The sequence below is a fragment of the Miniopterus natalensis genome, chromosome 4 (genome assembly GCF_054644295.1).
Source record: "Miniopterus natalensis isolate mMinNat1 chromosome 4, mMinNat1.hap1, whole genome shotgun sequence".
Taxonomy (NCBI): Eukaryota; Metazoa; Chordata; class Mammalia; order Chiroptera; family Miniopteridae; genus Miniopterus; species Miniopterus natalensis.
The window spans coordinates 95014474-95038227 of NC_142084.1; the positions used below are offsets into that span (position 1 = coordinate 95014474).

General features: G+C 57.9%; 1 protein-coding gene across 1 annotated transcript; it reads right to left on the minus strand.

Annotated features, from left to right (window-relative positions):
- Nucleotides 1-11473: 11473 nt before the first annotated feature.
- NKX2-5 (NK2 homeobox 5) lies at nt 11474-14310 on the minus strand. Its single transcript, XM_087816113.1, has 2 exons — nt 13980-14310; nt 11474-12108 (listed from the first exon to the last, which is right to left on the minus strand). Exons 1-2 carry the CDS (start codon nt 14308-14310, stop codon nt 11474-11476), a joined length of 966 nt encoding a protein of 321 aa, XP_087672239.1.
- Between the last annotated feature and the right edge of the window lie 9444 nt (nt 14311-23754).

Here is a 23754-nt window from a genome sequence, read left to right on the forward strand (position 1 = left end):
GGAAATCGCGAAGCTGGGACCTGAGTGACAGGCCGGCTTGAGCTCTGGCTTCCAGTTCAAGCCCCGGCCCTTCATCGCTCTCGGGTGCTCTGCGCTGGGCGCCGGCCGCGGGCGCACGACTTCAGGGCGCTGCTGCTCACGGCGCGCCTGGCAAGTCTCTTCCCCTCCTTTGGGGATCAGAGGGCCCGAAGGTCAAGTGACCGGCCGGGCCACTGACTCCAAGGTCAGTGTTTGGCTGTCAGGGCCTGGACAAGTGGGGGCGTTCTGTCTGCAAACAGCTCCCGGGGCTGGGCTGGGCCAGGGGCCCCCTGGCTCAGGGGCCCATTTGGGCCTCAGGGAAGAACAATTGCCAAATGCCGTGCTGGGCGCTTGTAGGGCTGTTCTGAGGGTCCTTAGGGAACAGCCAGACTTGTGTGTGTGTTTTAACATAAAATGTACTTTTTCAGTCTCTTAAGGAAATATCTGGTCATTGTAAAAGTTAAAAAGAAGGAAGAAACCAGACAGACAGAACCCCACAAGAGACAGCCACTGTTGGCGACAGCCGCACATTCTGGTCCAGGGCGGCCGTCTCGGAGTAAGAGCAGAGCCCCCTTTCCGGTACCCCGCCGGGCTGCCTCCCAACCACTGAGGACGTTTGACAGGCCCGAGGACTTTTTCTTCATGGACTAGGAGGTTCTGGTTCCTGCTCCCGGCTCCTGGTGGCCCCCACTGCCGGGCTGTGACGTCCGCCCTCCCCCGGCCGCCCGCACCGCCTCTGTCCAGGTGGCGGCGTCCGCAGAGCGGGTGAAAACGCCCGCCCTCCGCATGGGCCCCGAGGGGCGAGGCTCCTGCAGCCACAGCAAATCCACGGTGCTTCTGGTAGAAAGATTAGGGACATGAAAAGGAGCTGCGTCGGGCACCGGGCTAACGGCTGGCGGGCCTCCCTGCCGCAGCCCCCGCGGCTCACCCCGCACTTGACTCTGGGCCGCGGATGAAAGAGGGAGAGGGGAGGAATCCCAGCCGCTGGACTTCAGCTCGCAGCCCCGACAGCTGCGGGAAGCCGGCCGCCACCTGGCTGCTGGGAGCCGGGGCACCGTTAGCTTCTTCCACACGCCACCGGGATGACACCAGCCCCCCCCCCCCCTTGAAGGGCGTTCCTGCAGGACCAACAGTTCGTTTCCTCCAGGGGGACACTGTCAGATTTAAAAGCCCTCCCTCCCCAGTGAGGCCACGGCTCTCTCCTGGTCTGAAAACAGGAGGTTTCAGTCCTAACGAGCTTTGTGCTGGATGGGGACAGGGTGGCACAGGGAACAGCTGGGCCATAGATGGCCCCAAACAGTTTTGTGTTGTCACCTTTTGATTTTCCGCCGGGGGTTTTCTTTTAACCGATGCAGCTGTGATCTCTGCTGGCCCACCACATGCTCGGCCCCGCGACTGCTCCTCTAAACGACATCCGCTCATTTGCTATGTGTTCGCTGAGCACCTACTGTGTGCCTGGCAGTGGTGAACCACAGGAGCAGTGGAGTCCAGTGAGTGAAAGGATGGGCTGGGCAGGCCCCGGCTCAGCCCTGGCTCTGCCCCTTGCTCCGTGTGTCCTGAGCTGAGGCTTCGGCCTGGCCTCTAAAATGAAGATACCGGCAGTGTCTTCTACCGGGGATTGTGAGGGTGAGTTGAGGTGGCAGTGCAGCCTGACACTCGTGGTTGCTCAGCAGGCCGGGCTAGGATGGCATGGCTCCCGCGCTCACGGTGCTTACAGTCAGAGGGGGGGACAGGACCCCGCACCCCTGCCTGTGTGCAGCGCCAGCCGTGATGAAGGGGCCCCCAAGGAGGAGACAGGCCACGCGCCTGCGGACAGGCGGAAGGGAGGGCTCTGCTGGAAGGAGCTGAACCTGTGCCCAGGAGTGAGCGAGGGGGCTCGAGGGGGCAGGGCCTCGTGGCCCAGGCGGGGAGTTCAGAAGCCCCCACAAGCAGTGGGGACCCCTGGAAGGCCTTGTGCAGGGAAGTGACAGCATCCGATTTCTGGGTGTCGATAGATTTTCCGGCTGCCAGGTGGAGAAGAGGCTATAGGGGAATGTATTTGTTTTCTGTTACCTCAAACTTAGTGGCTTAAAACAATACACATTTATTACCTTCCGGTTCTGGAGGTTGGGGGTCCTGAAATCGAGGGGTCAGCAGGGCTGGGTCCTTCTGGGGGCTCCAGGACATTGACCTGCCTTTTCTAGTTGCCTGAGGGGCTGCTTCTAAGGACCCCGGTGACTCCAGTGCCCTGCCCCGGACAACCCAGGGTTATCTCCATCTCTAGCTCATAGCTCAGTCTCACCTGCAAACGTGGGTCTGCTTTGTTGTTTTATTTTGCTCCGTGAAGTAGCATATTCATGGGTTCTGGGATCAGGATGTGGACATGGTTGGGGGCTGATATTCTGTCTAACCCGGGAGCAAGCATGGGAAAGAGGAGACCGGCTCCAGCGCCACTGTGCTCAGCAGGCGAGAGCTGCGGAGCCCCGAGAGCCATGGGGTGGAGGGGAGCAGATGGAGCCGAGCCGGGCCTGGCTGCCCTGGCAGAGGGCAAGTGAGGGCGGAGTGGGGGGCCGGCTGGCCAGGCTTTCACTTGGCGGTGACATAGTGATGTTGCCGCCACTCCCAGTCCCATGGCCCTGCTGGCTTGAAGGTGGTGGGGAAATGCAGTCCTGTCACGTGCCCCCAGGAGGACAGATCGTGTGTGACCCGCGTCCCGACAGACGACCACACCTGCTGCAGACGTGGGCGAGGGCCCGGCTAAGGCAGCCGCATCCGGCTGCGTCTCAGCCCCCTCGAGCTAGGTCCCAGCCTCTTACCTCGGCCCTCTCTTAGTTACCTAAATCCCCAGCAATGCCGTGAGACGACCCGCCCCAAGTCCAGTGGCTGGAAACCATCAGTTTTTCTTTCTCACATCCTTGGGTTGGCTGGAGTGGGGCTGAGGTGGGGGGCTTGGCCCGGGCCGTGGTTGGGTGCAGGACCGCTCCAGGCATCTCTCTTCCTCCCGGGCCAGGCGCTGGCGGGGTAGCTTCTTCCAGTGGGGACGTCGCGGCACAGGGAGCAGGCCCCACCATGAGGGCACAGCCAAGCCCCTGCCTGTGTCCCATCTGCCAGCATCCTGTTCATCGGAGCAAGTCCCACAGGCAGGCCCAGAGTCAGGAGCCAGGGAAGTTTAGGTAAGGATGTGAAGCCCATACAGGGGAGTGGAAACGTGTGACCAGGAAATCAACCTGTCCCGTGGGCGAGGCTGACTCTCCAACTCCATGTCATAGTCCTCTCCCCACCCACCCACCCACCCAAGGGCCACACTTCTTGTTTCTCGAACATGCCAAGGTCATTCCCACCTCAGGGCCTTTGCACAAGCTGTTCCCTCTGCCTCAAACGCTCTTCCCTAGGTCTTCCCATGGCTGCTTGGTCTAAGCATTCAAAGTTTAACTCAAGCATCACCTCCCGCGTGTGACTGCCAGACCACAAGGTCTTAAACACCTCTGACACCTCTGTCCCTCCCACCTCCACCCCACCTACCCCCCAGGCCCTGCTACCACATCCCCCAGCTGAGTTATCTTCTCAGCACTGACTACGGTCTCACACAGTCTTACATATGCGTTTGTTTGTTTATTTACTGGCAGTCCCCCCTCCACCCCAGAACCCAAGATTCATAGTGCGCGTTCCCCAGTATCTTGTACAATGTTTAATAATGTATTGAACGAATTTCAGGGCCGTCCGGGAGGAGCAGAGGAGGGGAGTTTGAAAAGTAACAAGTAAATTGCAAACAGGCGTATTTTTTTATTCCATCCACGCACTTGCCTTGAAGAGCTTCCCAAGATCACTCAGTCCCCTGACGCTCTGTCTGTCTTTCTCTTTGGGACCTTCCTCCTGCTCCCACTCCTGATTTCCTCTCTTCAGCCACTGAGTCTCCCCCAGGTCCTCATCTGCCTGTCACCTTGGGCATAAACAGACTAACTCTCCCGCAGCTTCCAGAAAGTCTGTCTCTCTCTCTTTCTTTCTTTTTTTAATTTTGGGACTTAATTTTTAAAAATTGTGGTAAAATGTACATAACACGGTATTTACCGTTAAAACCGCTTTTCCGTGTACAGTTCATGGCATGAAGCACATTCACATTATTGCACAACTATCAGCACCATCCACCCCCAGAACTTTCCTCATCTTCTTAACTGAAACTCTGTCCCCGTCAAACACTGTCCTCCCCCCCAGCCCCTCGGCAGCCACCGCCCTGCTTTCCGTCTCCATGAATGGGCCTCCTCCGGGGACCTCAGGAGCGGAGCCACCAGTGTCTGTCCCCTTGTGCCCGGCTCACTTCCCTTCCGCGATGCGGTGGGGCTCACCCGCACGCAGGCGTCCGGCCCTTCCTCGAGGGCTGGCCCGGCCCTGCCCTTGCGCCCATCGGCCACATTTTGTCCGCTCCTTCCTCTGTCAGTGGGCGCGGCGGCTTCGAACTCTTGGCTCTCGTGACTGCGTTGCTATGAACTTTGGTGTCTGTTTGTCTGGGCCCCCGCTTTTGCTTCTTCTGGGCGCAGACTGAGAAGCGGGGCTGCTGGGCCGCGGGATGAGTGCGTGTCTCGTGTCGAGGGGCCGCCGTGCTGCTCTCCCCGGCAGCTGCCCCGGTTCACCTTCCCACCCGCAGTGCGCAAAGGCTCCCGCTTTCTGGGGGTGTTTCATAGTGGCCACCCTAATGGGTGAGATGGTTTTGATTTGCATTTCCCCAATGATTAGTGACTTGTGTGTAAGTTGTACCTCAATTAAAAAGTTGAACTATATATATATATTTAAATACATCTTTATTGATTTCAGAGAAAGGAAAGGAGGGGGAGAGAGAGAGAAACATCAATGATGAGAGAGTCATTGATCAGCTGCAGCCCGCAACCCGGGCATGTGCCCCGACCGGGAATTGAACCTCGATCTCCTGGATCCTAGGTCGACGCTCAACCACTGAGCCACGCCTGGCTGGGCAAAAAGTTGAACAATATTTTAATAAAATAAAGAGCACATATATGTACGGCTTAAAGACGAAAACAAAGAACTCGTGAGTACCTGTCCCCCAGACCAAGACATAGGCCCTGCGCTACTCCACCAGCTCCCACCCATTGCATCCGCTTCTTTCCCCCAGAGACAATGACTATCTGCATTTTTAACTGATCACTCACTTGCTTTTCTTTACAGTTTTGCCAACGAGGTGCACATCCTAACTGATGCGTTTTGTTTTGCCCATTGTGGCCTTTATGTGAACGAGTCACAGTTTGTATCCTTCAGTGACACTTCTTTTGCTCACCTTTGAGACTGATTCGTGGTGATGAGTGTGGCTGAGACACCTTCACTTCCATTTTCATTGCTGTATACTATTCCACGGTGTGAGTCTCCTACAACTTATTGACCCATTCAGTCTCTGGTAGGCATCTGGGTTGTTCCCAGTCTGTACTGTTACATAAAAGGCTGTTTACGACTTCATCACAGGTCTCCAGGTGCACACACAGAACTTTCCTGGGGTATGTGCCTAGGAGTGGAATTGCTGGAACTAGGAGACTTCTATTCAATGTTATGAAGTTGTTCCAAACTGTCTTCTGAAGTCTTTTTACTTAGTCCCAACTTCTGGTCCTGACAGCTCCAATTTTTCCCAGTCTGGTGGGTGAATTGTAGTATCTCAGCATGACTTTTCCCTGAGATACTGTAGATCAACAAAAATAGATCAGCTGTATTTACATATGTTGGGGCCATTTGTGCTTCCTGCTCCATGAAATCCCTGTTCATTTCTCTTGCCTAGTTTTCTCTTTGGGGTAATTTATAGTCATTCATTCATTCATTCATTCGTCACATATTACTAAGTATCTTGGGATACGTCACTGAACAAACCTGTATATTAAAAGGTGAGAAGGGGGTAATGAAAAGAGGGGGGCTGGCGAGTACGTGAGGGCACAATTTTAAGTAGGGTAGTCAGGATGGGTCTCATGATAAGGTGACATATGAGTAAAGACTTGAAACAGATGAAGCAGACATCTGGGGGGAAAGCATTCCAAGCTAAGGGAACAACCAGCGCAAAGGCCCTGTGGCAGGAGTGTGGCAGGCTTGTGTGACAAACCTCCCCTAAAAAGCTGAGGACAGAGGAAACCAGTTTGGCAGGAGAGGCAGAGCTAATGTGAGCAGTGTTGCAAATGAGATTTCTGCATTGGGCCTCTGGGTGGGGTGGGGATAGTTGAGGGTGTACTGGGAAGAAGAGAGTTTGCTGTTAGAACTCAGGTTGCCCGCTGCCTCATTGCGGAACAGGGCAAATGACAAGACCTCTTCGAGCCTCACTTTCTTATCTGTAAAGCAGAGCCCACAGTGATCAGCTGATGATGAGACTTTGATAACCTCCTGCAGACAGAGGCCTGGGGCAAGCCTAGCACACGGGAAACCCCATGGACGCTGGTTCGCCCCTGCTCCCCTGCCTGTGGGACCCCAGGGTGGAGCTTAGGATCTCGCAGAACAGATGGAACTGTCTCTGAATAGTCCCCCCTAAATCCCTCCTCTCCTCTATGGCACCGGCAGGCACTGGGCTGCCTAAGCCACAGGGATGACTTTGTGGTCCAGCCAGGACAGGTGTGTCCCAGGGTACCTCTCCCAACCCCCCCTCTGCTTTCCTCCCTCTGCCACCCCCCTCTCCCCCGCGGTCCCCAGGGCTGCCTGGCTTGTGTCGTAGCCACTGGATCACAGCAAACACACAGACGCCCTGAGATGGAACAGCAGGGCCTGGGGAGGGGAAATCTGACTCCCGCTTCTCCTGGAGCCGGAGGGTCTGGGGCCTCCGTGAGTTGCGGTTCTCCAACTTGCCAGCTGATGAGAATCACCTGGTGACTGATGCGGTTTCGCAGGCCCTGTCCCTGGGGAGTGAGTCCAGTTCAAGGGAGCCGGGGCAGCCAGGGGTTGGGGTTTGTCCCAGCCTCCAGCAAGCTTGAGAACTGCTGAGAGCGGTTCAAAGAGCCAGGGCTCTGGTGGAACCATCTGGATTCAAGCACACCCTCCACACACAGTCCACACTTCCAGAGTGGCTCAGGTAGGCAATGCCCTTAGCGTCTTTGCCTTTCGGTCTTTTCACTGGGAAATGACAGAATGAGACGTGCAGGGTCAGCAAGTAGCCCTGGGCCTGGCACAAAGTACAAACGAGCAGAGGTTAGGCAATGACCTGTGATGTTACCCAAACGGCCGCAGCCATGTGTCCGAGCGGGGTGGGAGCCTGCGGGGGCTCTGCGGGGCCAGCAGGTCAGGCCTCATTTCCCACCTGGCTCTTCAGGAAGCTCTGTGAGAAGCAACAGAGCGGAGCAAGGGGCCAGACTGCCCCCTGGAATCCCAGCTGCCATGCTCCTCCCTCCCCTTCTGCCCCCCCACCCCCACTGTGAGGTCTTGGGGGAGTCAATTCTCTCTATGCCTCAGTTTCCTCTCCTGTCCAAAGTGAAGAATAATTGTGCCCACCTGATGGGCTTGTCATGCCTCATACAACTGACAGGATGAAATCTGTCTTGGTGCCTACTTTTTGAGCTGGGGATGGAAGGACGCAGTACTCTGGGACCCCGAAGCTGGACTGCCTGGGTTTTTAAACAAGCTGTGGCACTGACGTGCTGTGTGACCTTGGGCGAGTTCCTCTCCAATCTGGGCCTATGGGTGATTCATCTGTTTCCTCAAGGGTGTGAAAGGATTCTTTGGAAAGAACTCGGACAGTGCCTGGCATTCGGTAAACTCCATGAGCAATAAGTAAATGAAATCCAAGCCACCAGCCCCTTTTTCCAGGAGCCCAGTCTAGAGGGGGGTGTGACCCGGGGTTGCATGGCTGAGCCTGGAATACTTCCCGGAGGAGGCAGAGGAGGGCAGGTGCCGGCTCAGGAAGGGCAGGGTTCTGGCTGCTGTCAAGTTCTCAGGTCTACAGCGAGCCCAGCAGATTCTGCTCCTTCTTTTAAATACAGGAATTTAAATACACAACATGGATTGATATAAGGAGAAATATATACAAAATAAAAAGATGGAAGCTATTCTGACATGTCTGTTGCCTGGGAATGACACAAGGAAGCCAGGGGACTTCCGGGTGCCGCGGGGCCGGGAGTGTCACGGTGGCCTGGCCCCTCCTTCCCCGACCCCCAGCCGAGGCCCCAACCCGGGGAGCCAGCTTCTTTCTTTTTAATGTCACGATTTAGCTCTCACCATTTTTAAACCATGGCGTGTGCTTGTTTGATTTTTTTTTGAGTTATTAAATATAACTAGTCCCCTATGTGCCCCTGGTGCTCCAGGCCTGCGGAGCCCGCCTGCACCACCCGTCTCCAGGCGCTCAGCGGCCTGGAAGGCGCCTGCGGTTCTCGTTTGTTCCCCATTTCTCAGCCTTGGCTGAATTTTCTCACTCTGCCCGCGTCGCTCATATGATTGAAAAACCAAAAAGTACTACCGATTTTATTGGGAATGGGATCACTACGTAAATGCGGGGCTTGTTCGTTTAAGATACTTCAGACCCTGCACCCAGACCCCTGGGCCTGGGACCCAGCACCCTTGCCGGGGCAAGAGCTCCGCACACTACAGTTTGCCGGTAACGAGCCTGGGCCTGAAGCGGGAGATCCTCACTCCAATGGTGAGAGCACAGTGCCCGCTGGGCGCGGCCACCCGGAGCAGGGTCCCTCTGCGCCTCTCCCCGAGAGACAAACACTGTTTCTTAAACAGCCCCCCCCCCCCCCCCCCCCCCCCGCCCTCCTCCCAGCTCAGCTCTTAGAAAACATCTGACCTTGACCATTGATTAACCTCCGGTCCTCAGTTTCCTGGCTTGCAAATGAAGATGGATTAGATTAAAGAACTGTAAAGCTTTTAGCGCTGGCATTTGGCGCGCCCAGTGCCAGCCAGCCATTGTTACCCATTTGTGAGAGACCTTGGGTGTCACTCAGCTGATGCCAGAGGGGTGATGGACGAAGGGGAAGGCACCGGAGAAAAGTCCTCGCGGTGTAACGTTTCGTTAAGTGAAAGAAATTTTATTTCTGATATTACAGCGGGCAGGAGCGGGTGTGCGGGACCCCGGGGCGTCCTGGGCGTATACTCGGATCTGATTCAGGGCGCGGAGGTCGGGGAACGCCAGGGCCACAGATCTCTGCGGCGGGTGAGCGCGGCTGCCTGCTAAGCTGGGGCGGGGGTGCGGTGGGAGAGTGCCCCTGGCTTAGGAGCTGGCCCCGTGGCCTGGCGCAGCCTCAAGGTGCTCTTTCTGGAGAAGGGATGACCGCAGGCATCGAGGGGATGGGCAGAGAGCGCTGACCGCTCACACACGAGGACCCGCGGTGGCCCAGGGGGCGAATTCCCCGGCCCAGCTGAACACCCTCTCCCCGGGGCCCGCCAACCCGTGGGACCTCCCAGCAGAGGGAATCGGAGCTGACACCCGGACCCAGGCTGAGCTCAGCCCTTTCCCCTCCCTTCCCGCAGCCCAGCCAGCCGCCCAGCCCGCGACACTGCGGTGGTGGCCTGCGGGCACCCTCTGCCCCCACCCCCGTGGCGTGGCACCTTGCGCTCTCTCTGGGTACCTCCTGGCATTGTCCCCGTCCCGCGGGCGGCTGGGGCGAGCTGGAGGGGAGCACTTCTCCGAAGAGCCGGCATAACCGGAATGGGCAGTGCTGCGCGGTGCGGGTCTGGGTCCCGGGTGCAGCAGCAAGTCGGCTCCCGGTCGCACCAGGCCAGGCTTGGCGACTCTTCCCCCGCACTAGGGGCACATCGAGCCTAACCCCGTCCCTGAACTCCACGAGCAATGTTTTGACAGCCACCGAGAGCTCTCGGCCCCACGCCCCCTGCCCCAGGCAGCCAGCCCAGCAATTTCCGGAAAAATCCCAGAAAACCCACATTCCGTGGACACACAGAGCCCCGACTCCCTCCCGCTTCCTCCCTTTTAAAGAGGAGGGGGCCCTGGATGCAGGAGCCAAAGGTCAGGCCCAGCACCTGTGGGCTGGTGGGACCTGGGCTCACGGAGCAGTATCCTTGCTGCCCTCACTTTACAGACGACAAATTGGAGGCACACAGCGGGCAAGTCCCACAGCCAGCGGGGTTTTAGCTTGACTTCTCCTTGCCGCAGTTTTCTCTTCTGTAAATCCTGTGCAGCAATAGCATGTGTTTGTCAGGACTACAGCGAATTTGGAGAATTTTGTTAAGTGCCAGAGGAGAGGAGGGCGTTGGCTGGCCGGGGAAGGGAGCTCCTTCACGGGGTGAATTCACGTGGCCTCGCCACTGCTGGACATGAGAGTGGCCCGCAGGACATCTCTGTGGTCCAGGTTCTGCACTCAGCCCAGCTGAGCAGCTGGTGAGGCTTGGGCCACGGGGCCCTAGGCGCTTTCTCCTGGAGTACCGCCGGGCTGGAGGGTTCCGGGAAGCTTGAAAAAGGCTTTGGTTCTCGTTTTTCCATCTGTAAAATGGGCTAAGGCATTTTTCCTAAGTGGGATGAGTTGTGGCGCCCTCTAACCTCTCAGGGCCAGGTCCATTTGCTCTCCATGTAATGCCCAGCCCCTGGAACAGTGCCTGGCACACAACAGGGTTCAAGGAGGCATAGCTGGGAGCTCTGGGCAGATGCCCTTAATCTCTGAGGTGAGGCCCAGAACCGAACCATAGTTCTACCAGCCCTGGCTTCTTGCCTGAGGCAAGTCATTGAACCTGTTCAAGCCTCAGTCCACTGAACTTTTAAAATAGGACCACCCTGTCCTGCCCTCTGTGGCTCAGTTGGATGGGCCCCCTCCCTGCACCGAAAGGTTGCTGGGTCCAGGGTTTCGGCCTCGACCCCCCACGGTGTGCAGGAGGCAGGCAAGCGACCTTCAGCTCTCACATCGATGTTTCTCTCTCCCGTCCTCTCTCTCCAAAAAATCAATAAAAGACTTAAAAATAATCGGACCACCCCGTCTGGGTTGTTGAAAATTGCAAGAGACCACCTCAGAAAGCGCCCATCGGGGACCCTGCGTGGCATGACCGCCCAGGCCTGCAGCTCCAGGGCCGGCCCCAGGCCCCGCGCGCAGAAAGAAGCACACACGCGGGGCAGCGCACTCTCTTTAATGGGAAGGGGTTCTCATTACTTACAGCAACAGGTAAAAACATAAATACGGGTGGGTGGGCGGCGGCCAGGCAGCTCGTGCCCGGGCGCCGGGCCCAGGCTCCGGAGGGGCGGCGGGATCGTAGGCGCGGCGCGCGCGGGCCCCCCAGTTCCAACTGGCCGGTGTGCGGGCCGTGGGGGACGCCCCTGGGCGCTCGGAGGGCCCTCTGGGGCCGAGGGCTACGGAACCATTCACCGCAAGCTGTGTAAACTCGGCCGCCAACGCTCCCCCCGCGTAGGGACAAAGGCGCGCGGGGTGGGAAGAGCTCCGAGGCCTCCGCGGGAGCGCACGCGACGTCCGCGGGCCGCAGGGACGCGTGGGGAGCCCGCCCTCCCCCCGAGGGCCCGCGCCCTTCGCTAGAGGTGGGATCGGTGGGAGCGCCCCCGGCAGGTCCTTCCCTACCAGGCTCGGATGCCGTGCAGCGTGGAGACGCCCGAGTTGCCCTGCGGGATCCCGGGGCTCTGCACCGCGTTCAAGTCCCCGACGCCGAAGTTCACGAAGTTGTTGTTGGCGGCGGCCGCCGAGGGCGCGGGGGGCGGCGCGGCCGGGTAGGCGGCGGCGCAGCTGTAGCCGGGGCTGCAGGCCGCGCCCCCGTACCCCGGGTAGGCGGGGTAGGCGTTGTAGCCGTAGGCGTTGAGGCCCACGCCGTAGGCCGGCGCGTAGGGCGCCGAGTCCCCCAGGCAGGGCTTGCCGTCGCGCACCAGCACCGGCACCGCGATCCTGCGCGCGGGCGGCGGCGGCGGGGGCAGCCCCACCAGCTCCAGAGTCTGGTCCTGCCGCTGCCGCTTGCACTTGTAGCGCCGGTTCTGGAACCAGATCTTGACCTGGGTGGACGTGAGCTTCAGCACGCTGGCCAGCTGGTCGCGCTCGGGGGCCGACAGGTAGCGCTGCTGCTTGAAGCGCCGCTCCAGCTCGTAGACCTGCGCCTGCGAGAAGAGCACGCGCGGCTTCCTCCGCCGCCGCGCCCGCGGCCGCTCCGCGCCGTCCGCCTCCGGCTTCTCCAGCTCCACCGCCTTCTGCAGCGCGCACAGCTCTGGGGGGACAGGGAGGCAGAGGGACGCCGGTCAGGCCGCCCGGACCCGCGGGGCGCGCCCCGGGACGGGCCCCAGTCGGTGCCGCTCCGCCCTGCGCGCAGAGCCCGGCCTGGCTGCGGCTCGCTCCGTCGGTGCGCCGGGCGCCGCGGGCCGCTCGGTTCCCGCTCGACCGGCAGCCGGCACTTGTTTGAACGCCTACTATGTGCCAGGCGTGGCTCTGGGCACTGACGAACAAAACAAGAGCGGTCCCTGCGCTCGGGTAGTTCACACTCGGGTGCGGGAGATGGACAGTGACTTAAGAGTTCAGGCTGCAAAGAAAATAAAGGCAGACGCCGCGCTGGGTGAATTAGATTAGGGCTACTTTGGTTACATGAAGGAAGACCGAGGCCTCACCCAGGGTCGGTCACATTATCTCAAAATTACGGGACCACAGAAGCAAGGCCAAGAGGCGTCGGTTTGGTGGTCTAAGGTTTGGTGGCCTAAGGTTTGGTGGTTTAAGGTTTGGTGATCCAAGGTTTGGTGACCTAAGGTTTGGTGATCTAAGGTTTGGTGGTCTAAGGTTTGGTGATCTAAGGTTTGGTGATCTAAGGTTTGGTGGTCTAAGGTTTGGTGATCTAAGGTTTGGTGGTCTAAGGTTTGGTGGTCTAAGGTTTAGTGGTCTAAGGTTTGGTGGTCTAAGGTTTGGTGGTCTAAGGTTTGGTGATCTAAGGTTTGGTGGTTTAAGGTTTGGTGATCCAAGGTTTGGTTATCTAAGGTTTCGTGATTAAGGTTTGGTGGTCTAAGGTTTGGTGGTCTAAGGTTTGGTGGTCTAAGGTTTGGTGATCTAAGGCTCCCCCGCCGGTTTGTGCAGCGCGGGGAAGCCTCGGGCGGGCCGGCGGCCTCAGAGCCCGTCCTGCTCGCGCGCTCGAGTTGGATTCGAATCGGTGGCTAAGCCGCAGCCCGCAGGGCCCCCCAGCATCTGTTGCCGCGGCTTCCCTCTGCTCTCAGGCAAACCTTCCTAGGCTCACGGAAAGATCCTCTCTGGGCTCAGGGCGGCCCTTCGCCCGGCGCCCCCGGCCTCCCGGGCTGGCGCGGACCCGGCGGGAGCCTAGGTGTCCCCAGGGCGCCCTCTCCCCAGCGGGTCAGCCTCCCCGCCTCCGCGACGGCCCGCGGCCCCGGTCATTGCTCCGCTGCCCCGCACCTTCAGCCCCGCGGTATTTTCTAACTTTTTCCAGGGGAGAACTTCTCGGCCCTGGGCGGGTGGGGAAACTGTGCTGGGGAAATAGAGCTAGTAAATCGGATTCCGGAGTCTGCAGTATCCGAATTTAAAAATCAAGGCCCTTGTTCCCAAGATTCCTCTCTCCTGAAACAAAGGAGGAAAAGCCCCAGAAACGCGGGTTATGGTTGGGCCAAGGAAGGTCCTGGACCCTCCTCCAGCTGTGCGCCAAAGCGCTTCTGCTGCGCCGCATTTTAATGTGTTTATCGGTTTTCTTCAGATCCTCGGAAAGACCCCTATATCCAAAAGAGATTTTTAAAACAACCCCGATACGGAGAATCTCTCTCCCTCTCTCTCTCTCTCTCTGTTCTGCCACAAACTGATCAACTTCACAACAAACCCAGGAGCAGGGCTGCTCGCTTCTGCCTGGGGCTTTGTTAGGCCGAAGAAAATACCTTGTCTAATCATCTCAATCCAGCATTTTCTCTAAACCTCCGATTGGACTCGGGGCGCGGAGGCCTCCAGACGCTGTTGCTTCTCACACTCGGAGACCCCTGCGCTCAGCCCGCCGCCCAGGGACTCAGTCTCCTCCACCCAGGCCAAAGTTTCTTCGCGGCGGGGTTTGGGGACAAGAGCGACTCAGGAGGGAGAAGAAGGGTCCCGGCTCCTCCTCACCTTTCTTATCGGCTCGAAGATCCTTGGCAGGGTCAGGGTCGCCATAGGCGCGCGGATAGAAGGCGGGGGCGGCTGGGAAGGCGGGCGCGCACTTGGCCGGCGAGGGCGCGGGGCCCAGCTCGGCGCGCAGCTCCGGGAGGCCCGGCCCCGAGGCCTCGGGCCCCGCGTAGGCCTCGGGCTTGAAGGCGGCCAGCATGCAGGAGGCGGGCGCCAGGGTGGCCTCCAGGCGCGCCGAGAGCTCCCCCGCGGCCAGGCTGCGCTGCTGCTGCTCCAGGTTCAGAATGTCTTTGACCGAGAACGGCGTGGGCGTGAGCGCGGGGCTGGGGAACATGGTGGCAGCGCGCGGCTCACTGCGCTAGATGGGCGGCGGCGAGCGCTGCTGCCCGCGGCCCCTGGCAGCCTCCCCGCATGGTGCCCGCTGCCCTCCCGCCCGCGCACCCGCCTTCCCGCTCCGGTTGTGGCCAGGCTGCAGGTAGTGCGGGGCTCAGGGACGGGGGAGGCGGGACCAGGCCCGAGGAGGGGGGCTCAGCTTGCCATTGGGCCAGGGGCTATGTTGACAGGAGCAATGAGCAGTTTCATGTCACCTAATATAGTCATTCGGCTAAAAAAAAAAAAAAAAAAAAAAAAAATCCCGCTCAGCTTTTTAAAGGGGCCTCGACACACTGGGAAGGCTCTCCTTTTGCTCCTGCAGCCTGAGATTTCCCCACACACACAAAAAAGGGGAAATTATTTGCCTAGAAAGCCCACCGGACGCATTCACAGGGAAGAACTCGATTCTTCTCTGAGTCAGGCCCACCCGGGATGGGGAGAAATGTTTCTCAGCACCTGGGAGCAGGGGTGGTCACTTCCAGGAGTCCTAAAGTCTTTCTTGTTGAAGGTGTGCAACTGGGAAGGGAATGGATAAGAGGAGAAGGGAGTGTTGCTCTGGGGTGATGGCAGGAGGGGAAGATGCTGGACAGTTTGGGGGTTCCATTTGACTTGTCTTACAGGGCCAGTCATGTGCCAGTCGTCCCCCTTTCCCAGGGGGTGTCAAGCAGAAAGGCAAGATGGGTGTTTGTGGTGTGAGAGTTTTACACACACAACTCCAGGGGGCGCTAATCACTGCCACCCTCCTCCCAGAGAGATGACCCTCTCGTTAATAAAGAAACAAACCAGAATTGCAGCAGTAAGCAGCTTCCCAGTGGAGAGCTGTCTTCCCAGGTGCCCGAGCTCTCCGCGGCCTAGTATCTTCCGTTCCGGAGCTCCCCATTCCTGCCTCCCTCCCGAGCCCACCCTTCCTAGCAGCGTGGGCCCCAGGCCTCCGCCAGCCCCAAGGCTGCAGGCCCCAGGCCAGGCTTAGCTCTCCGGCTGGCGGGGCTCCTCTGAGCTGAGCTGGGGGAGGATTTCTCTGAGGTCTCTGGGCCGGATCCGAGTGAGGCACCCTGGCAGGGGGACAGGCCAGGCGCAAGGGGGAAGCACAGGGCAGGAGGGGTGTTGATTTTTAGCCCAGGGTGAGTAAAGTAGGACAAATCTACCAGTAATTCAGGAGCACAAGCTACGGGGCCAGATCCCAGCCTTCTGGTCTGGGTGCCTGGGGGATCTGATGCAAGCTTCTGGCCTTCCCCTCACCCCCAGAACTGTGCAGAGAGGCGTTCTGTTATGTGTGCAATCGCAGGGAGGTTCCCGCGGGCAGAATGGCCCCAGGTTAAGGTCTCCACCTTACCCTATGTCTCGGGATGGTGAGGCTTGTGGGGGGAAGAGGGTCCATTTCCTACGACCCAGGTTTCTGCGGGCAAGGCGCGAGCCGGCAGCGCGGACTTTCTGAGCGTGGAGACTCGAGGGGCTCCTTGCAGCGGGCGAGTGGGAACTGGGGTAAGAAACGCTTGGATCAGAAGAAAAGCGGCGCAGGGTCAAAGGCAAGCTAAGGGCTCCCCGGGCTCCGGCGGAGTCTTCATTCAGAACCCGCGCGCAAGGTTCAGGGGACCCCCGCCAAGCAGGGGGACGAGGTGGCGTTTCTCTGTCCCCAACGAGAGCCTGCAGCTGCTTGAGCCGGACGGTGGGGCGCTGGGCAGAGCCGCGGGCCAGGGCTCCAGCGGAGTCGAGCATAGGCCTAGGGTGGGACCGTCAGACCCACAGTCCCAGGGCCCGTGACCGCGGAGCCCCGCGCGCCATCGGGAGGCTCGGAGCTCTCGGACCCCGGCTCCCGGCGCCGGGCCTGGGCGGCCGCGGCCGAGTCCCTCTCGGGGTTTCCAGCCAGGTCCACGCGCGGTTCTGAAATCGTTCGCTGGGCCCGTGGAGAGATGCCTTTTTGTTCAAACGCGGGGGCTCTCCAGGCCCAGGAACCCAGTGCGCGCGCCCGCCCGCGGCCCCCGACCCGGCGGCCCCGCCGACGGGCCTGCACACCCGCGGCCAAAGCCGGGGCCCGCCTGGCCTTTGAAGAGCGCTTTTTGGGGAGTGGGAGAGGATGCCTATCGCGGAGGCGGTGACGTCTGGCAAACGAGCCACATCCGATTCAATTAAACGTCTCGCTGAAAAGAGCCCAGAGCCAGGGTCCCGGGCGCGCGGCTCAGCGGGCGGCGGGCGGCGCGATGACAGTTTGAAAGATGAACGCGAGCAGACGCCTGAAATATTTCCGTTTAATGGGGAGCACTGCGGCCGCATCCGGGATCCCTGTTTTCAGTGCGGGTTCGTGTGCGGGGGGGTGTTTTTTGTTTGTTTTTAAAGAGATAGTCCTGGAGGAATGAAAAAATAGCATTTCCTGTGCAGACCGAGGCGGTGACGATTTATCGCTTATTTCGGGCGTGGGGGTTTCCAGGACCGACAGGCCTGGGGGGGGGGGTCAGGTGTCACGAAAAGGGGAGGGAAAGAAAATACTCCCCCATTTGGACCAAGCCAGCGGTTTCTCCACCCCCTCTACCCTCCGTGGATCTCAGAATAATGTCTCTTGGCCCTAAAAACGGTCCTTAACTAAGTTGCCGGAAAGAGGAAACGCGGGCGGGGGGTGGGGGGAGCAAAAACGGATAAGTAGGGGCGAATCGAAATTGGGGCGACCCGCCCTGGGCTCCGCGTACAGGGGTCCAGGAGCGCGCTCCAGCCCCCTCTGCTCCTGAGCGAGGAAAAGGAGGTTTTGTTTTCTTTAAACAGAAGTCGGAATGGTTGGGGGCGGGGAGGGGCGAAACCGGACCCTCCGGCCCCCCCGGGGGCGCATCTTCGCTCCCGGGGCCGCCGGCCCGTCCCGGCCGCCTCTCTAAGCCGCACTCGGGCCAAAGCAGCAGGGCAAACAAACAGCCTTCCGCCGAGAGAAAGACAAAAGGGGGCAGAGGGGAGAGACGGGAAAATATGTCCGTCTGTTTTCCTGCCTTTTAAAGCCTCGGTGCTTTCAGAGGAGCTGGCTTCCAGGACGACTCGAGCGCGCTCTGCGCCCATGAAATATTATTAATTGAAAAGCGATCGGCGCGGCCCGAGCGGCCCCCGGTTCCTGCCATCAGCCGGGCCGGCCGCAAAAGGTATATATGATTAATTGAAAGATAAGCTGGAACTATAACCGGGAATGTCATTAATGCGCCGGGGAGACGTCCATTGGAGACAGGCGGCGTTATCCGCGGCTTTATCTTCAACAACGCCTCGCTCTCGGCCCGCGCCGGGGAAACAGATGGGGGTTTCTGTCTGGGACGCTCGCCCCGTGTTTATATTTTGGGAAGAATCGCAACTCGTGGAGTCCCGGGCGGGCCCCCTGATAAATGAACATTAGCACTTTTGGGGACTACTGTATCAACAAAGGGGCTGAGGCGCGGCAATAATTGGCGAGAAAGCAAACAGAGCGCCGAGAGCGCGCCTCTGCTCTTCGTCGGGCTGATGGATGAGCCGCGGCGGCTGCGCGCCCGGCCGCGGGCCCTCGCCCGGCTCCCTGCCCGGCCGCGGGGCCCCTCCGCCGCCCCGGCTTCCTTCCGGGCCCAGGGCTGGGGGGGGGGCTCCGGCCTCGCTCGCGGCCCGGGGAGAGTCGGGCGGCATCCGCGCCCCGGGCCGTAGCCCGCGCGGCGATGCGCCTGGTTCAGGTGGCTCGGCCGGTACCGAATCCTCCGGGCTCCCCAGCGCCCACTGGGTGCGCCGCACCTACGCCATCGCCGATCCGCTGACGCTGGTGGCTCTGCCGAGAGGTGAAGTGACTTGCCCGAGGTCACACCGCTGGGAAGCGGCGGTGTCAGCATTCGAACTCAGCACCCACCAGAGTCATGACCGTCTTCCTGCGGGTCTCTGCCTCCCAGGGCCTTACCGACTGGGGGCGGGGGGAGCAAGGCGCCCCCTCCTCCCGCCAACGCCAATGCAGCTAGAGGAGGCCCAGGCTGCTGGATTTGGGGTGCTGGGTCCCCCAAAACCTCCATGGGCAAAGGGGACTTTCCACATAAAGCTCATGTGCGAGAAGGAGAGGGAGGAAGGTAAGATTCCTCCTCCTCCGTACCCCCCCCTCTTTCTTTTGGTAACAGCTTTAGGATACAATAGCTCCAATTCACATACCGTACAACCCACCCACTTAAAGTATACAATTCAGAGATTTTTAGGATATTTACAGATTTGTGTAACCAATCACACCGTTTTAGGACATTTTCATTCCCCCCCCCAAAAGACCCTCACCCTGTCCCTCATCTCCCACCTCCCCAGCTCCCGTCTCTACCAATTTTCCCATTCTGGGCATGACATACAGATGTAATCATGTAACATGTGGCCTCTTATGACTGGCTTCTTTGACTTAGTGTAATGTTTTCAACGTCCATCCAAGTAGCACGTAGCAGTACACTGTTCCTTTTCATGGCTGAATAATATTCCATTGTGTGGCTAGGCCACCTTTTGTTTCTACGATCATCAGTTGACGGGCATTTGGGTTCTTTCCACCTTTTGGCTGTTATGAATGATCTCCCCTGCCCACTTTACCCTAAAATTTGAACCATTAGAGGCCTGAGGGAGACTCTTGTCTCCCCGCCCTTATAATTAACCCCTTCCTTCCCGGAAGGCCGGCTCCATGGGCCTGAGTCTATTTGCACAGGGCCTGAGCTGAGAAGGGGCCCTGCTCTGTTGTTGCTGTCTTGGAATTCTTGGTGTGTTTTCAACAATAGGCTCCACATTTTCATTTTACACTGGACCCTGCAAATTAAATAGTTGACCTGCTTTCTGGGCAGCCAGAGCAGAGCCCTGGAAATACCACCTTCATGTTCCCAAGTCCTCCCAATCTTTCTGGCTCTTGGCTCTCTCTGCTCCGCGGTCCAGCCCCTGCTAGCCAGCTGGGCCAGGCAGGAGTTCCCAAAGTTGCTGGGCCTTAGGAAGGGCCCAGGGCCCACAGAGGGGAGAGCAGAGGCCATATCTGGCTGGTGGGTACTGTATGTGTATATGTGTGAGTGAGGGGAAAGGCTAAAAGAATGGGCTGGAACTCCCACTGACTAGGTGCTCACCACGAACCAGATGCTGGGGTTGCACAGCCCAAGACACACAGACAGAGGAGGCGGAGCTGGACTAGACTGTGAGCCAGCGCTGGGTTCTGGTCCTGCCTCTCTCACTGATTGGCTGACTTTGAGCACATACTTTTTCTTCTCTGGTGTTTGTCTCCTTGGTGCTATGAGGTCCCTTCCTAACTGTGCGATTCTGGGACACATCCCAGGTTGTTACTTGGACTCACCTGGGCAGTGGGGCGAGGTGGAGAAGCAGTTGGTGGTTGTTTAATCTATAGAGTGAAACGGGTGAGATGGGAACTAGGGTCCCTGCTGATGGTGATATTATGCTATTTTGGGGAGGGTGGTCCATCCAACAATTCACATTCAAGATAAAGTGAAAGTGATGTTAGGGAAAGGAAAATGGTTTATCCTTACACCAGATATCTTCACTTCCAAATAGATTAAAAGTTTACACCGAAGGAATGAAATATACAAGTGCTGTAGATCGGGAGTGTTTGTATATTTGGGAGGGTAGGTGAGGAGAACTCCGGACCTAGATTTGTGCATAGCCCAAAATAGCATAAATAGATTTGAAGAGAAAACAACGTACAGGTTAAATGCTAGAAATAATGACAGGAAAAAACTGATTTCCACAATATGGAAAGAGTTCTTGTAAATCAATAACAAAATGATCCAAGAAAACAATTGAAAATTGGCCAAGAATAGCAGAACTTTTCTGGGAAAAAGGGAGAAAGAAAGAAAAATGAAAACACAAAGAGGAAATGTTTTCCATTTCTCAGATTGACAAATACCAAAACTTTGATAATTACTCTGCCTAGTTACTCTTTACATTGTTGAATGGAAGTGTAAATCGGTAAATCTCTTTTGAAGCAATTTTGAACTATCAAAATTTAAAATGCATACGCCCTTTGAACAATTATTTCCACTTTTAGGTCCATTCTCTAGGTATATGCACATCAGAAGAGTATTTGCATTGAAGCTTTTTAATTTTTAAAGAATCAAAACATTAAAGAGTAATGCGTCTACTTTAGGGGGCTGAGTTAAAGAATGCTCCCTAATAAAACAATACTTAGCAGCCATGAGAAAGAATTTGTTACTTTTGTATATCCTCTTATGGATACATTTCGAGATACATTAAATATCAATCCAAGCTGCGTAATTTGTATTTTAAATGTGAGCATGTGGTTCTATGGGTTTGTTTTGAAGGCTAAACAAAATGGTAATGATAGCTTCTGGGGGCGAGAAGTGGGGAGACTGTCAGGAATAAAACATGACAGACAATCTCCATAGTGCATTTTTAAGGACAATTTCCTTTTATTGTTATTGTGTTTCTATATGCATGTATTGCCTTAAAGAGATTTTTAAAAATCATGATTTCCCAAATGTAATGAATTAAGGCATGCCTATGTAGAAGGGTAGAAACTCTTGGGGCTGCGGGAATATCTAGGCCAGAATCCCCTGGAGTACGTGTTAAAAATGCACATTTCTGGGCCCCACCCCTAATCTTGGAGTTTAGGAATCAGAGGTGTGTACCCCGGGAAGGCAGCTTCCCACCTTTATCAATGCTGGTTTGCTGGGTGAAGGTGCTGGGGTCTGGTGGCTCCGAGGGGCAGCAGATGAGTGGCCCAGGCCTTGGTAACCCCACCCAGGCCCTGATCCCCGCTGGCCAGCGGAGGAGTCTGGCAGTTCCTTGTTTTTCTGGCCCAGACATAGTCCATCTGTCTCTTGAGGGCCAGCCTCCAAAAAAACTCCATGAAATAGCTCTGAATCAGAACCAGATCAGCAATCTGTCCTAAACAAGGCCTGAGTGACTCCTGCCCATCACCCAGGGTGGTAAATGGAGGTATTTCACTCCTGGTTCCCCCAAACTGATGGGGCCCTTGCAGCCTCTAGCCCCATGGGAAGGTGGACTGGGGAAAGCCCTGGAGCTCTGAGTCCATGGAGGCGGCATGGCTCGGGCCTCTCAGGGCCCCAGGGACACGCCGGCCCGCTTAGACCTCTGGGCAGCTTTGCTTCTAGGAGCAGGCAACCCCCAGCACCGCGGCCTGGCCTTCCCCGCGGCGCGCTGTGGGCCACCAGGGCTTTGCTCCAAGCGGGACGGGACAGCGCTGCTCGCTGGAGCTGGGAGCAGCAGGCTGGAAACCCTCCCTCCACTCCCGTGGCCTCTTCTGCTCTTTCCTGTGGCCGGCGGGCCCTGTGCCTCCTCGGGGAGCTGGTAGCCCCCCACACCACACATTAGCACTGCGAAAGTTCTCAGCCCTCATTTTTCGTTGGTGTGTTAACCACAGGAGCAAAACCCACATAGAACAAATCCAATCATTAGAGATCCAGCTCCCCTTCCGAAGTGTTTCCTAGGTGTGCACAGCTATTTCATCGAGTTTATTTTTCATTTTCACTCCTACAGCAGGGTGTCCCAGCATCTTCTGTTTCTGCTTTTGTCGGTTTTCTTAATAACTGTTTTACATTCACATCACTGAATATCCTGCTTATACGTTTTGGATAAATAATACACACTAAAAACAAAACAGTGACAAAAACAGAACAAGTAGAAACGAGATAGAATGTAAAGGGCACCACCCCTCTCCCCCAGCCACCCAGGAGGCAAAATTGTTCCTGGGTTTATGTATTTTTAAAATGAACTTTATTGGGTCATAATATCCGTAGGAAAAAAAAAAATGAAACTGCACAGTTTCAGGGTGCAGTTCCAGGAGTCCTGACACTTGACAAGCCCCTGTAGGCACCACCACAATCAAGATACAAAAAAGTCGGCACCGCCCCAACGGGGTTCCTTCCCCCTGGAAGTTCAGCGCCGCCACCCAGGTGGTCACCAGCTCTTAAAAAGTATATCCTTCTAGAGAAAGTTTCTGCAAATTTAAGTATCATCGTATATATCTGTGTTTCTATGTTTCTATGTTTCTATGTATCTATGTTTCTATGTATCTATGTTTCTGTGTATCTAATTTTTTTTCTGAGAGCAGCGAAGCTGGCGTCTTCCTTCGCATTTTTGCAGTTGCCAGTTTTGCGTCTTGTGCAAGTCGCTTTCTCGCGCTCTGGGGGTGTGTCTAAAACCGAATTCACCCCGCGTCGGGAGACGCGGCCGGCTGTCGGGACCGAGGTGCGGTTTGCCCGGTGGGCGCGCGTGGCGTTCCGAGTCCGCCGCGGTTTCTGGTTAACGGGGCGCCTTCACCTGTCCGTCCGCGTCGCCCCGCCACGTCCCTCCCCCCGGCCCGGGCTGCGAACCGCGCGGCGACAACGAAAACGGCGCGCGGAGGCGGAGACAGCCAGGCGCTGGGATGGAGCAGGCCCCCCGGGTGCCCTCGGCGAAGGTCACAGCTGGAAAAACCAGGTGACAGTCGAGTCGGAGGGACAACGGCTGGACTCGGGAAAGGAGCCTGGGTTTTCCAGGCAGGTCCACACCCGCCGGGCGGGGGGACGGCTTAGCGAGCCCCTGGGCGTCCGAGGGCGGGTTTGGGAGAAGCGGAGCCCGGGCACCGCTGCCCGCTTTTGCCCAGAGCGCGCGGCGCCAGCGGGGCGCGCGGCCGTGCGGAGGGGGCGCTGCCCGGCGTCCAGATCCGGGCGCCTCCGGGTCCTGCGGCTGACCCCCGGCAGGTCCCCAAGCCTCGGGCGGCCGCGGCCTGGTCGGTGTTGAATGTAAGCTGCAAACGGCCGGTCAGCGGGCGGTTGAGGGTTCCTAGGCCCGCCGCGCTTCTGGCCCCTGCGTCTACCTTCAGCTTCTCTTCGGACCTGCCCTCATGGGGGACGGGGGGGGGGGGGCCGGGGGGAGAGAAAACCCAAAACCCAAAAAACAAAACTTGGGCGCTGTTCCCCGGCGGGGGCGGGGCACACTGCCGGTGCCTAGGGGACGAGCTGCTGCGGAGGGAAAACAACCCGGTTCCGCGTAGTTGGGTCAGGTCGGTATTTATTGAGCGTCTCGCCTGGGCCTGGCACAGGGGACCCCACCCCGAGGCCACCGAGCGCGGGGTTCGGAGCACAGCCCGAACCAGCCGCGGGGCGTCTCGGAGAGCATCCCGCGCCCCGGACAGATTGGCGAGATGCGGGGATTCAGGCCCGAAGGGAGCGCACTCTCAGGGTCGTGTTGACACAGCGCCGCACTCTCAGTGGGCCCCTGACAGTTGCGGGCTTTCAAGCCCTTAAGAGGAGCAGTTACATTGTAGCCGCGTTACATTGTTGCACGTGCTTCCCGCGCGCTTTAAAGATGCTCAGCCGACAGGCACGCACACACGCACTTGGGCGCACACGTGCTTTGTGTGTGTTTTAAGCGCGCATGGCACAATCTCTTCTCAAGGGCACAGGCTGCCCCGTGAGATGCCCGTGTCCTCCGCGCTCCCGCT

Bases quoted from the DNA above. Each gene is read 5' to 3' on its own strand.
- NKX2-5 (XM_087816113.1), bottom strand. From the start codon at position 14,310: ATGTTCCCCAGCCCCGCGCTCACGCCCACGCCGTTCTCGGTCAAAGAC. The intron at 12,109-13,979 runs GTGAGGAGGAGC...CTGTCCCCCCAG, and splicing joins TCTTCGAGCCGATAAGAAAG to AGCTGTGCGCGCTGCAGAAG.